The 15,047-nt window shown below is 38.5% G+C and overlaps 2 protein-coding genes across 3 annotated transcripts in view; both read left to right on the top strand.

Moving 5' to 3' along the window:
• LOC104600738 (Protein kinase superfamily protein) overlaps window positions 1–8,561 on the top strand; it is a 28,687-nt gene extending 20,126 nt beyond the window's left edge. For both annotated transcript variants that reach the window (XM_010263852.3, XM_010263851.3), the window contains 5 exons: window positions 123–221; window positions 4,936–5,004; window positions 7,156–7,205; window positions 7,443–7,619; window positions 7,799–8,561. In XM_010263852.3, coding sequence (XP_010262154.1) covers window positions 123–221; window positions 4,936–5,004; window positions 7,156–7,205; window positions 7,443–7,619; window positions 7,799–7,880 — 477 coding nt within the window. In that variant the 3' untranslated portion in view covers window positions 7,881–8,561. The remainder of the gene's footprint in view (window positions 1–122; window positions 222–4,935; window positions 5,005–7,155; window positions 7,206–7,442; window positions 7,620–7,798) is intronic.
• A 196-nt stretch (window positions 8,562–8,757) lies between these two features.
• LOC104600739 (YCF36, putative (DUF1230)) lies at window positions 8,758–11,325 on the top strand. The gene is made up of 5 exons (XM_010263853.3): window positions 8,758–10,196; window positions 10,310–10,338; window positions 10,664–10,720; window positions 10,897–11,092; window positions 11,218–11,325. Exons 1-5 carry the CDS (start codon window positions 9,665–9,667, stop codon window positions 11,271–11,273), a joined length of 870 nt encoding a protein of 289 aa, XP_010262155.1. The 5' UTR covers window positions 8,758–9,664; the 3' UTR covers window positions 11,274–11,325.
• Window positions 11,326–15,047: the final 3,722 nt, after the last annotated feature.

Genomic DNA, 15,047 nt, shown 5'->3' on the forward strand with positions numbered 1-15,047 from the left:
CTGAGTGTTCCTTTGTTTTGCTAAGCTATTTGTTGAACTGCTGGCAGATTATATATTGGCAAGCAATTATTGTTTGGGGAACTGTTTGAGTTTACTTATTGAAGTAATATGATTGTTTGCAGGCCAAGGGAATGAATTACTTGCACACAAGTCATCCCACCATTGTACATCGAGATTTGAAGTCACCGAATCTCCTTGTTGATAAAAATTGGGTTGTGAAGGTTTGGTCTAAACCAAAATTTTCTTAGTTATTCAATTATCAAAAAAAAATTCTTAGTTATTCAGACACTTCCCTGATTCTAGATGATGTTTAGAACTTAACTACCTAAGAGTAATTGATTTTTTCTGCTTTGAATCTAATGTCTTTTAGTTAATGCACCTGTCGTGGCCTTCACTGATACATTTGGCATATTTGAAAGCTGTTATTTCTGTGTTGAAATTGTAAGATGAATAAAAAATATATAATTTACTCTGCCAGGCAAAAATTTGACATGACTTCCTTACACTTCAAAAATGTTTCTTCTATCATTTCCTCACTCTAGTCTCTAGTTCTTGCATGTATGTTGATTAATGTTCTATACTTTTTTTGATAAGTAAAAGTTCATTAAAATTTCATTCAAAACAATAAGGATATACAACCATTACAAGCATCCCATTGGGAGGCGCAAGGTGTGGACTCACTATTTAAAGAAAAAACAGCACAAAAGTTACAAACGGGCCCAATACAACTGATCCCTAGTTACCCCTTGCTTAGCTAAAGAAACAGCAAATGCATTAGCCTCCCTCCCCACCCATTGTATAACTAAATTCGTATGTTGTGTTAACCATTTGAACTTCTTCATTTCATCTCTATAACACCATATCAGTGAATCTGGATCTTTTAGCCAGCCCACCACCACCTTGGAGTTCCCTTCTTTCACCAGGTTCTCCAAGATTATCTCTTTTGCAATCCGAACACCTTGTAGGACAGCATACAGTTCAGCCTTAATAGTTTCTGTTAGAGCTAGCCGAATAAGGGTAGATTAGTCAATTTATTTCTGTTAAGTTATGTGCTTATGTGGCAGTCTTAATAGAGACTTCCTGTCCCATACTTAAGTGGGGGCAGTTTAGTCTTTGTACCACTAATTAGAGACTAATCCATATTAAGGGTCGACTAATAGGGTTTAACCTATCAAGTTCGATTGTTCTCTTCATCTTCATCTTCTTCTTCTTCTTCTCTTCTCCTGGTTCAAACTACTGTAGCTACAGAAATAACATGGTATGAAAGCTGGATGCACGCTCTATTAAGTGTGTCTTTCTTGGCTACTCTCGGACTCAAAAATGGTACAAGTGTTACAATCCCATTACTCGGAAGTGTTATGTCTGTCCTGATGTCACATTTTTTGAGTTTGTCCCCTTCTTCTCGGGACCTGAAGTATCCGTATCATCACCTTTGCTTCCTCTTCCTCTTCTAGTCAGTGGTCCTGTTCCGGGTGCTCTAGTTGGGGTTGACCCTTCACCTCCTCCAGTGCAGATCCCTATTGAACGACCACCGATCCGGCTCGTGTATACTCATCGAAAGACACCGGCTCCTTCTCCAGCTTCTACCTTGTCTGCGGATCCTGTTGTCCCTAAGCCTTCAGGACTTGATCTTCCCATTGCTTTACGAAAAGGTAAACGTAGTTGTACCCTCCATCCCATTTCCAATTTTGTTTCAGTATCTCGCATTTCCGCTTCACATCGCCAGTTTGTTTCACTATTGTCATCTATTTCGATACCTAAGAATGTTCGAGAGGCTCTTAGCTCACCTGGGTGGCGACAGGCAATGGAGGAGGAATTCTCTGCCCTTCAGCATACTCACATGTGGGAGTTCACTACTCTTCCACCTGGTAAGCATGTTGTGGGTTGTAAATGGGTGTATACTATTAAATACTTGCCAAATGGTAGTGTGGAGCATCTGAAGGCTAGACTTGTTGCTAAAGGCTATTCACAGTTGTATGGGGTGGACTATATGGAGACCTTCTCTCCAGTGGCTAAGATTGGCTATGTCCGTGTCTTAATTTCCCTGGCAGTTATGTATGATTGGCCCTTGTTTCAACTTGACATTAAAAATGCCTTCCTTCATGGTGACTTTATGGAGGAGGTATATATAGAGCAACCACCGGGGTTTGTTGCTCGGGGGGAGGATGGTATGGTGTGCAGACTGAAAAAGGCAATTTATGGGTTGAAACTATCGCCTCATGCCTGGTTTGGAAAGTTTAGTGAAGTGGTGAAGAATTTTGGAATGAAACAATGCCAAGTTGACCACTCAGTGTTCAACTATGATTCAGAAGCCGGAAAGATTTTATTAGTGGTCTATGTGGATGATATCGTCATAACTGGTAGTGACAAATTGGGGATCGATAAACTAAAGGTCTTTCTGCAAAATCACTTTCAAACAAAAGACCTTGGAACATTGAAGTATCTCTTGGGTATAGAAGTTGCTAGATCAAGACAAGGTGTAAACCTGTGCCAAAGAAAATATGTTCTTGATCTACTGGATGAAATAGGACTGTTAGGTGCAAAACCGACTGAAACTCCCATGGAACCAAATGCTAAGTTGAGTAGTGATACAGGGGAAATATTTGATGATCCTAGAAGGTATAGACGGCTAGTGGGGAAGCTGAACTATTTGACTATCACGAGACCAGACATCTCCTTTGTAGTCAGTGTGGTGTGCCAATTTATGCAGAACCCTCGGATACCTCACTGGGATGCAGTTCTTAGAATTGTAAGGTACCTGAAGGGAGCTCCAGGTTGTAGGATATTGTACAAACCAGGAGGAAAACTTGAAGTAATTGGGTATACAGATGCAGATTGGGCAGGTTTTGTGTCTGATAGAAGATCTACTACAGGTTACTGCACATTTCTTGGAGGAAATCTTGTGACATGGAGGAGTAAGAAGCAAACGGTTGTGGCAAGGAGTAGTGCTGAAACCGAATACAGGGCCATGGCACACACTACATGTGAATTAGTATGGCTGAGGAATCTCCTACAAGAAATCGGGTTCTCCATGTTTGTGAGGGAGAATGTCCTTACTGGAGAGATAAGCATAGAACATGTGGGCTCAGGTGATCAGTGGGCAGATTTGTTTACAAAAGACTTAAGCTTAGGGAGAGTGAACTATATATGTAACAAGCTGGGATTATATGACATATTCTCCAGCTTGAGGGGGAGTGTTAGAGCTAGCCGAATAAGGGTAGATTAGTCAATTTATTTCTGTTAAGTTATGTGCTTATGTGACAGTCTTAATAGAGACTTCCTATCACATACTTAAGTGGGGGCAGTTTAGTCTTTGTACCACTAATTAGAGACTAATCCATATTAAGGGTCGACTGATAGGGTTTAACCTATCAAGTTCGACTGTTCTCTTCTTCTTCTTCTTCTCTTCTCCTGGTTCGGACTACTGTAGCTACAGAAGTAACAGTTTCCATTCCCCACCGGTCCTGAATAGAGTGCTCTTATATTCTCTTGTCTTTTATGGCCCCTCCAATTCCAGAAGGACCTGAGTTGCCTTGACTACACTCAACAAAGTTTAATTTCAGCTTCAATGGGAGGTTTTCCAAATCAACCTTGTTTTAGCCTTCTACACTAAACTAGAAGCTACTGAAAACCAATTCCTCCAAATATCACCAAAGGAGAATTGTCTAAACAAATCCAAAGTTTGTAGCCAGTGTATAACTTTGGTCATTATACAATCCATAATTTGTTGTTTGCTTCTCTCTTTCTCTTGGAAGATTCTAACATTTCTTTCTGTAAAAGGTCTCCAAACCAGGGTTTTTGGAGCCCATCTGAGTTCTAGAAGCCTTCTTGAGTTGTAATGTAATCTGGGCCTCGAGTTTAGCTTTGGCTCTTGGGTGGGGTCTTTTTGTATCCTAATTTTATGATTTAATAAATTTGCCCTACCTTTCTCAAAAAAAAAAAAAAAAATCCAGCATTTCTTTCTTCCCATAAGGTCTAAATCACTGCTGCTCTAGTGTACCTCCACATTATTCTTCCCCTTCTCTTTGGCCAAGCAAAAGTAGATGGATCAAATAGCATCTTAATCTCTTTTACTGATAACAAAAAGCATCTTAATCTCCATTGACATATTCTACCTGCACCCAAATAAAGAGAAAAACCAATACCAAATATCTACAGCAAATGAACAGGAAATTAGTAAGTGGTAACAAGATTCACCATCAGATTTACAAAGAGTGCCTCTTCTTTGTTATGTAACAAAAACTATTTTTGCAGTTTTGCTGTTTTTAAGTACCATGGATTGGATATGTTAAGTATGGCAATTTACTACATAGGTTTATTTATTTATTTTTGCAAGTTGACACTATTAGTTTATTAGTATATAACAAAAGAAGACTGGCTTTGTAAACCTAATTGAGGCTATTTTTTTAACAGTTTTTGTTTTCTCTCTTCTTTTTTTCTTTCTGCCTCTTCCTCTTTTCTAACCTTGCATACATAACACAATCATTCAAGTGGATGCAATTGGCTAAAAAGGTAATAGTTTGTAACATTGGAGACCAAGGTTCAAAACGTCAATATATCGGTGTATCAAACCCATGAAAATGTCATATACAGGGATTTAGGGGGTTCTTTATGTTTAACATTATAACCCCTCCCAACATGTTTAGCATTGAAACCTTGGACAGAAAATAATAAAAAAAACGAGTATTGGCCCTTTGAGTCGTCTGATATGCAATTATTGCATATCGCGCATGTCAATACTTTGAACCATGTTGGAGACTAAACATGGGTTTTCTTTTGAATGGTGGAAATTTGCTGATATCTTGGTTGCATATTTTTGTAGGTTTGTGATTTTGGCTTGTCACGTTTGAAGCACCACACTTACCTGTCTTCAAAATCTACAGCTGGGTTTGAATGGTGGAAATTTGCTGATATCTTGGTTGCATATTTTTGTAGGTTTGTGATTTTGGCTTGTCACGTTTGAAGCACCACACTTTCCTGTCTTCAAAATCTACAGCTGGGACGGTAATACCCCACACCAAAATGTAATCTGGTCATAGTTTTCAAGGCACCTAGGAGGCGACCACAGGGCACCTAGGCGCTGGAGTTTTAAAATGTTTGTTTTATTGAGTTTTTACTTTGTATATGCTTTTCTAAGTCATTTTATTGGTTTTGAGCGCTAACTAGCAATCATGTACACTAACTATTAACACTATAAATTATTAAAATGAGTATAAATTTCATATAAAAAGCTAAAAATATAAAATATTATCAATAAAAAGGAGTCTAAACCAACTATTATCAGACATGTAATTCAGCCATAAAAAAACATTTGAAGAAGAGAATCCAATTCAGCCATACAATCACTGAATCAAGTTTCAGCCATGTAGTTCATCCATATAAAAAAATCAGCTATATAATCATATATATTAATGATATAAAAAAAAATTGAATTAGAAGAAGAAGAATTAAAGAAGAGACTAGAAAAGAATTGAAGAAGAGAAGAAGAGTAGGTTTGGCAGCTTAGGCTGTTAAAAACTGAGATGATTCAAGTGTGAATCATGACTGAAATACTGATTGAGAGCGGAGCCCCTGTTTTTTTCAAAACAAAAAAATGGACTCATCGGGCGGACTGACGACTGAGAGAGTGAGAGTGACTGACTGAGAACAATTGGACTCATAGGGTGGAAGAAGTGGAGAAAGGGAGGACTGAGGAGTATAGGGGCTCAGCCCCTGTTTTTTCGAAAAAAAGAAAAGGACTGGCGAGCCCCTGTTTTTTCGACTGAAATCTGAGATGAAGAAGAAGAAAGGGAGGACTGGCGGAGCCTCTTTTTTTACGAAAAAAAAAGGAAAAAAAGTCTGAAACTCTGAAATCTGGAAAAGAAGAACTGAAGTTATCAACTTACCTGCTCGAACTAAGGTGAAATGGAGCTGGGCTACTCGAGCTTGCAGTGTTCACCTGTTCAGTTCTCCTCCCTCTCCAGTCGAACCAAAACCCTTGTGATACAAGGGTTTAGAAAAGAAAATAGAGATACTAAAATGATACAACGTATAGTTCTCTTAATACTAAAATGATACAATGTAACAGGTTTATTTTAAAAGAATACAACAACTACTGAAATATCAAATTTAATAAATTTAAAACAAAATATTTTTTTTAGATGCATGTAGGCGCCCGCCCAGGCACCTAGGCACCCGCTTAAGTCTCTGGGCGGGCGCCTAGTGCGCAAAACATGTGGTGTTTGGGTGGGGCGCTCTTTGAAAAGCGCCTAGTCGCCTTGACAACTATGCTCTGGTATAGCTCTTTTATTATCTGGGTTGCAAGAAAACTTTGGCTGTTCGGAAAAACAGCCTGGGTTGTTTTAAATCTTCATTGTGCATGACATGTTAACACGAGTCTGGAGTAAAAATGATAATTGCAATCAATATTATCTTAATTAAAAAGACAAACAAGGGGCGGAGTGGGGTAATATGTCATGTTCAGGAAGCCCCCAAAGGCCCAAATATCCAAAGTTTTTCCCTGCAAGAGTGATGTGTCTGTTTGTGTTGCTTTCAACTAACACATATTCACATTCTCAATTATAGTTTCTCTACTTTTTTTCCCTCACTCCATGATCTGTGTGCTGAAAAAGTGCCATGTTTTCAAACTGACACTCTTCAAACATGCATGTAATATGTATTTGTATATGTAAGCTTGGTCGGGTAATCATCTTTATGAACACTCGAGAAGCAACTGTCCATATATCTTCTATCTTACATTCAACATTTTAGACTATATGAAGTGTGTTGATTTTTGGATATTGTGGCCGCCCTCAGAACCATATCCATGTCCAGGCCATTACCTAATGTTGGTTGCAGCTCTGGAGTCTCAGGAAGGGTATACTGTATATGCTTTTGACATTTGGCATTTTTCTGCACAAAGTGGCCACCCTCAGAACCATATCCATGTTGATTTTAGGAAATGGAGAGTTGTATCCTTCTTTTCTTTATCAGTGTCCGTATCTGTATCGGTATCTGGGCATTATAGGTTAATGGAAATTTCACATCTTGCTCTAGAAATGGATGTTTTCTTTGTACAATTAGATGCTACATACATTTCATAATGTGTTGGTTGGAAAAGTTTTCAGTGTCTCTTTATTGTATCAATTATTTTGACAGTTGATTATTGTGTTGCAGCCAGAATGGATGGCACCAGAAGTTCTGAGGAATGAAAGATCCAATGAGAAGTGAGTTGAATCTTAACTTTTTTCCTTTTTATCCTTTGCAAACACCAGAGGTGTAAATCCCTACGTTTCTTTAATAAAAAAAACTCATTTGATACTTTGGTAGCGGTGCTCTACATTAAAATATTTTTTGCATTTACCAACGGAATTAGCCGACCCCATATAGTTGGGATAAGGCATAGATGATGATGATGATGATGATGATGATTTTCTAACAGAATTGGATTGACCTGCTTGCAGATGTGATGTATATAGCTTTGGTGTTATATTGTGGGAATTGGCTACTTTGCGTATGCCATGGAGTGGGATGAACCCTATGCAGGTGGTTGGAGCTGTAGGGTTCCAGAATAGACGCCTTGATATACCAGAAGAAGTGGACCCAGCGGTCAGGCAGATAATATGTGATTGTTGGCAGAGGTATGTCGCCAACATTAGGAATGTTTTATTTCCAGATAGTTATGTTAGGTATTAAGTTTTAGAAGTACTCACTTGTCAAAAAAGTTTTAGAAGTACTCATAGGCTTCATGCTCAACAATCGTATTCATGGATATCCGTTTGCTAGTTTTCATCGGTATTAAAATTCTGTTGTTGTGCAGTGAAGCAGAATTGCGGCCTTCTTTCTCACAGCTTTTGACTCCTCTTAAGCGTCTACAGCGTTTAGTTGTTGAGAAACCATAAGATCTAAATCCAAATGGAAGAGGAAGCGGCTCGAGATTGGCACTATTTGTAGGACTTGTACCCAGGCTCAAAGAGCATGTGCAGCATAAACACTTGTTGCAGAATCCATTTGACAAACAGAAACACCAAAAAAAAAAAAGTAAAGGGAAATAAAAAGAAAAAGGAAAAAGCAGAAGACTGAATATGGAGTTGTTGGTTCATTCGAAGTGGGGACCACAATACAGAAACAAGAATGGGCGGTCTGATGCTGTGGACTTCCTCCGTTCCAGCAACTGCGCGAAGTGCAGTGGGGGGTTCAATGCCACAGGAATGTTGTGTCTGTATCCACTATTAGGTAGAAAACTAGGGAATAATAGATTAGTTGTTACAAAATTTAGGGAGGAAAAAAAGAAGGAACAGTATATAATTTATTATTTCTGTTCTGGGGTGGGGTGGGGGGATATAATTCATGGAAGCTTGGCAGCTTTTGAAATTGTACACATCTGACCTCTGTCGATAATTGTTGTGAATGAAGAAAAAGGAAATGGAGGAAGAATATGGGAATGCAAAAGACGTTTTCCCTTACTCTCCAAGTGATATTTTTAAGTTTCCCTCATGTTTTGTTGTGTTAAAAACCTGCGTGCGTGCGTGTGTATGTGTAGTAAATCTGTTGATCTTCAAATAAAAATGCTTTCATCCACATTATCATCTTGTAATATTAAAGCAAGGTATTTTTTCTTAGCTACTTGAATTTCCACCATTTACCATTAAATTGATAAGCTAGAAGCTAAATTTTATATTACTATTTTGCTTTGAATTTTCAACTGAGCAATTATTTACAAGAAAGAAAGAAAAGATAAAAAAGAAACCAAGAAGGTGACAGCAGCAGAGGGAATCTGGAGATGAAAAGAGAAAGAAGAGAAATCCAGCAACTAAAAAATATGAAAAGAAAACCAAAGTTGACTGTTCCTGACCTTCTCCAGATGAGATGAGACTGTTGAGGTGCTCCTCGGTTCTTGTCAAAAGAAGCAACTTATTCCCTAGTGCCGTGATGAAATGGCCAAATTGGATAATACATCTCATTTGTAGGAAGAGTGATCGTACCTTTATTTGTGCTATTTTTGGGAATTCGGACTTGAACCAGTTGTTGCTCAGTGCTGAGGTTTGTCCTACACTCCTACTTGCTATTCCTAGAAGGAATGGGTTGCTTGCAATTAGAACCAATCTACGTTATTATTCTCATCTCATATCTCAGTCAGTTTGTTTGTCAAGACATCTTTTACATCACACTTTGTTGAGACTAGATGGACGGCCAGGTCAGAATCAAGAACTTGTTTCTCCTACGGTCCTACTCTTACATCTACAACCAACCAAACCAATCCTTTCTTGAACATCAACGACACGTATCCTACCTTGATTTGCGTGTTTTGCAAAGAGAGACGGCTTCTAAAGCGAGACCGGATCTGCTCCTGACACCTGGCGCCTCACACACATCATATCATACATTTACTTATTTATTATTATTCACGCAAGATGTTCCCAATGCACGGTGGATGTGCATGTGAAGCGCCCATTCGTGAAAAGCAGATCCCGTCACCTCTAAAGCTCTGCTGGTCTACTCATTACTCAATCAATCAAAGCATCTAAGGACCCACGCGACCCCACCCTACCCAATTATAAGAGGAGGAATTGACGACTTGGGTGTTTTGAGAAGAATATAATATTCGGCGTTTACTTTATTTGGTAGTGCAGAGTGCAGACGAACGGAGTTCAGTACAATAGCAGAATCCTGCCAGTGCCGGTCCATGGCTACTGTGGTGGTTCATCATCAACTGTCTGCAAAACCTCCAGCAAGGGTTCCCCTTTGTTCCCCATCGCCTATTCCAACCACCTCTTACTTTTCATCAAACACAAAATCCTCCACCAGGAACCCTAGAAGAACAAGTCGGCACCGGAATTCCAGTTCCTTAACAATAGTAGCCTTTTCTTCCTCCTCCAGGAACGGGGGGAGCACACCTCCGGAAACGGAGTGCCCCGTGCCACTCGATCAACAGCCTATTAACGAGTACCAGAGCCTCGCCACCTCCTTCCCTTTCTCTTGGGCTGCCGGCGACCTACCTGGCTATTGCATTCGTCTCATCCTCACCGGCGGCTCCTTCTCTCTCTTCGTCGGCCTCCCCGTTTCCTGGTTCGGTGTGGTCAACCCAGAATCAGAGCCCCTCAAGTGTGTCTTCGGAGCAGTGTCCAGTGGGCTCTTCGTTGTTACCTTGGCCGTCCTCCGTATGTACCTCGGTTGGGCCTACGTTGGAAACCGTCTTCTTAGCGCCACCGTCGAATGTAAGCCAATATTTCTCTCCCCTTTGATCTTCAATTGCCTTACAACTTGTCTTTTCTTCTTTTTAATTTGAATTTGCAAAATTTTGAGTTGGATGCTATCGGTGTTGCTTCAGATGAGGAAACTGGGTGGTACGATGGCCAGGTAGCTTCGACTCTGTTTCTTTCATCCTTTCTTTACTGTGTGTGAAATGGACTAGCTTTCTGGTTTCTGCTAAAAAAAGGATTTCTGAATAGAGTGTAACGAAGAATTAAGCTGCAATTGAAGGACTAATGAGTAAACATATTGGTCTGCTGATTGCCCATCAACTGAACCTGGTATACGAATTGTGATGCTTCTTGCATCAGCCTGTATCAAAGCTGTTTGATCCTGAAATTGCTTGCCCTTCTCTTTCCTTGTTGATATATTCAGTTACAGTTGGAACAAATGGAGAGAGAAGGAGCTAACCCACGTTTAACTTCCTTGGCAGATATGGGTAAAGACTGCTGAAGTTCTTGCTCGTGATCGTCTTCTGGGTTCATATTCGGTAAGTCACTTCTTATTATGTTAATTGAATTATTGGACCCATAATTCAACAGATGTATCTCGTAAAGAATCATTGGCTTTTTTTCTCATGTAGTCTCCTTTGAAGTATGAATGAAGCCATTGTATCACCAACCTCATGGTCATGGGTTATGATGCTTTAATGTTTCTTCAATTCAGGTCAAGCCTGTGCTGAGCAGATTGAAATTCACACTGATAGGGCTGGCGGCATCCTTGGTGCTATGTTTTCTAGTGTTCAATGTAGAGAGTGGCCAGAGGAATCCTTACAACCCATCAGAGGAAGCTGGGGGCAGGGCCATAGCTGGGGTTTACAATGATGAATCTGCCAGATCATTTGAGCCAGACGCATTCTGTGGTGAACTCGCTTTGCCAGATTCTTGAATGCTCATCTGTGTTTACATTATTGTCTGATTTTGAAGTTTGTAACACTTCCTACCTACCTGCGCAAATCTTATATACCAATTCTGTAAATCTGTACAGGTATTTCCTTGTCCTGGCCGTGCCCACATTGGTCACCTACTCATATTGTAAATTGAACACTGATTGATCAAAGTAAAGAAAGAAAAAGATAGGATGATTTTAGTTTTAGTTGGTCAAGTTAAAGATTTTGGGCAGTGTTTGGCAGTTTGGGGTACTTTACCTTCCTAAATAGGCTTATAAGTAAGCTTTGTTTGTTTGTTTTTTGAATAAATGCTTATTTAGATAAGCACTTTTTTTAGCTTTTGGTGCGAAACTTCCTAAATGCGTTTTTTCTTTATAAAAAGGGCTTCTCCCAAATGCAAGAAGATAACCCCGTTTGGGAGTGCTTATTTTTAAGCACTTTTATTTGTGTTTGGGAAATAAACCTTTATAAGTGCTTTTTCATGTAATAAGCCCGTTTAGAATAAACTAAAAAACTAGGCTTGTTTTCTTCAAGCACTTTATTGAAAAAGTGCTTATTATATTTCCGGCCTGTCGTAATTTTCAAAATACTTGTACCACCCCTTTTCACTGAACACTTATGACTTATCCAATAAACAGTTAAACACTCCAAATGGGATGTAGAAGTCTTTTTTTTTTTCTTCTTCTTCTAAAGGTGGGCTTTTTGAAGGTGAAAAGCACTTTTCACCTATTTTTCTAGCTTTTGAGGGCACTTTTAGCTAAAATGTAAAACCGTAGAAGCATTTAGAAGCCCTCCCAACCTTATCCTTAATATTGAAAAGCAAATTCACCCAAACTGAATAACTGAAGAAGTGATTAGTATGTTGTATGATTTTAGAAGCTTGTAGATTGTTGTGATTTGTGAAAGCTATGAGACAACTTTTGAAATGAAGCGAACCCCCAAGTCCAAACTTGAATTGTCACGGTATCACACGAGTTAGGCAAAAAAAAGGGATGATGATCGGTGGCGTACCAACAAAACAGAGAAACCGTTGCGTGTCACGTCTGCTAAGTGCTAAAAGTAATCCGTGAACTCGTACTACCACAAGACGGGTGGCCACGAGCATAGCTTCTCACATAAGCGGGATCTGCTTCTCCCAAGTTATTCTAGTTCCGTTTTTTAAATTGAGCTTCCTAATATATAGGCTTATTTGTTAATCGAGCCGACGTCAAGTCCAATAAAATTCGGTTTATAAGGTTCGTGAGTCTAATCGAATTTATCATAATAAATAAATAATTTTTTAATATATACATAAATATCTATGTATATACATGTATATATATAATAAATAATTGTTATTATATATAATATTTTTATTTTTTATGTATAATAATAAATAATTTTTATAATTCTTAATTTTTTGTATGTAAAATAAACAATACTTTTATATGTATAATTTTTATTTAAAAAAAAACTTGGATTGCAGTCGAGCTTGAACTTGCGAGTTTTGAACCGAGCCGAATTTGAGCTCAAGTCTCTAGCTCGAGCCTAACACAATTTCAATGAGACGAGCTCGAATAGCCAAGTATTCAGCTCAGCTCGGCTCGAATCCATTTACCACCCAAGGGGAGTTTTGTTCCCCCCAATGTAGATTCACGGAGTCATCTGGTTTTAAGTTTAAACCAAAATTTGACCACAAACAAGAACGTTGATAGCCCATATAAGTCGATCAATGGAGTTAATAGTGGATTTTAAGTGCACCCAGGTCATCCAGGTTGTTGCCCCTTTGATCATGTGAGACTAAATTTGTTCCTCATGCCCACTGAACTGTTGACCCGGATAACTATTCATGGTTTAATAAGGAGGTAAACGAGATTGACGATCTGAGATCATTCCAAAGAGAGAGAGAGATATCACATCATAAATCTCAATTCTCATATCTCATATATGAGATCTAAGAGAGATTCAATGCTCGAAGCCTCGGATGCTACATTGTTGTTGTCACTGTCGTTAGGGGTGGATTCAAGCCGAGCCAAGCCAAATACTTGGCTAATTGAGCTCAACTCGCTGAAACTGTATTAGGCTCAAGCTCGATTTGAGCTAGAAACTTGAGTTCAAGCTCGGCTCGGTTCAAAGCTCACAAGTTCGAGCTCGGCTTGACTCAAGCTTGATTGCAAGCCAATTTGTTTTTTAAAGTAAAAATATATACATATAAAAATTATTTATTATACATACAAAAAATTAAGAATTATAAAAATTATTTACTATTATACATAAAAAATAAAAATATTATATATAAAATAAAATGTATTTATTTATATATTTATATGTATATGTAATAAAAAAAATATTTATTTATTGTACTAGGCTTGCGAGCCTCATGAGACGAGCTTCACTGGGCTCGAGCTCAGCTCGATTAGCGAACGAGCCTATATATCAGGCTTGAGCTCGGATCGAAGCTCAGTTTAAACTAAGTCAAGCCGAGCATTTCATGAGCCGAGCTTGAATAGCTCATGAGAAGTACGGCTTGTGGCCACCCCTAGTTGTCGTCGTCACTGCCGCCGCCAGTGGACATTGGGTGATCCTCCTCCTTCCCTCCTCCTCTCTCCCTCCTCCTTCCTTCCTTCCTTTCTTTCTTTTCTCTCATTCCTTCCTTTTTCCCCCTTTCTCTCTTCCCTTCTTTTTCTCTTTCCTTTCTTTGTTTCTTTCTCAACTGAATGCCAACAGCTAGATATGGTTCTTTCTCTTAATAAATGACTAAATTGCCTAAACCATTCAACCCGGACGATCGAAACACTAACTCAGAAACTGGTGGTCAGAACAACTTCATTTTCTGGTTGTTTTTTAAAACCTTGGTGAATATCTTTTATACATGTACTTTATCATTCATCGAGATATTCCCATTATACAATTGGGATGTGGTGTGAGGAATGTTCTCTGAAGAGAAAATCTGAATTCTGGTCATGATCAAGGTTCAAAGTATTGATACATCTCAATATGGTGAATGGGGTTTATAAGTACTTCGAATCACATGTTTTTATTTTCTTTATTTAAAAAGTAGGTATTATGAATAGATTCAAACATGATTTTGACCACCGGTTCCTGGGCCAAATGGTATGTCCATCTTGTCCAAATCTCGATTAGATGTTTTTGGGTCTAAAACCAAACCCAATAGTCATGATGAATGTTTGGATGAAATGGTGTGACCATCCAATCTGGTATGGTTTTCAAAACCATGGATTTAAACATATATTAACATATAAAATAAGAAGGCCCCATTTTCTTTTTTATAAATTATTTATCGGAGTAAATGCACTTACCGAGGTAAATGTTTCCGAGTAAATGCATTTACCTATATTCTTTTATTTCCCAAGTAAATATGTAATGACCATTTTAGTCATAAAAATTTATTATTAAAAGTGGCATTTTTGTGTCATTCAAGTGTTACCAACTTTCCTCCTAGATGAAAAAGTTATTTAGGAGATAGGTATCACTTATTTGAGAAAATAAATTTTTCACTATCCATCCACTAACTCTCTCCTTACTATTTATATATTATCTTAAAATATCTCAAATTTTCTGACAATTGTTTATAACCTCCCCTTCTGTTAACTTTCCATTCAGGCATTCACATGTGATATCATTTTTTTTTTAATTTTAAAAATACCCATTTATGGTAAAAAATGCCATTTCAGTTTGGGCTCATTCTTGAATAGACGGGCAGGTTAGGGTGGAATGGACGTGGATTCTAGCATTGGATTTCGGTTCCGCAATAGCATCTCTATTCCGTAGTTCCACATGTCTTCGAATGCGCCTTACTTAATCGCTGCCTGAACTTGAAAGGAAGATTGTATCCGCGGCAGTAAAGTTGCAAGTTTTGATCTCGTTGAAACCCGTTATTGCAGACAACAAAAGGGTTCATTGAGTTGCAGACTGAAGTATCGAAGAT

Source organism: Nelumbo nucifera, chromosome 8 (assembly GCF_055504915.1).
Source record: "Nelumbo nucifera cultivar China Antique chromosome 8, China Antique-T2T, whole genome shotgun sequence".
Taxonomy (NCBI): Eukaryota; Viridiplantae; Streptophyta; class Magnoliopsida; order Proteales; family Nelumbonaceae; genus Nelumbo; species Nelumbo nucifera.

Coding starts and splice junctions, on each gene's coding strand:
- LOC104600739 (XM_010263853.3), top strand. CDS start 9,665: ATGGCTACTGTGGTGGTTCATCATCAACTGTCTGCAAAACCTCCAGCA. Junction 10,197..10,309: donor TCTTAGCGCCACCGTCGAAT/GTAAGCCAATAT, acceptor GTGTTGCTTCAG/ATGAGGAAACTGGGTGGTAC. Junction 10,339..10,663: donor CTGGGTGGTACGATGGCCAG/GTAGCTTCGACT, acceptor CTTCCTTGGCAG/ATATGGGTAAAGACTGCTGA.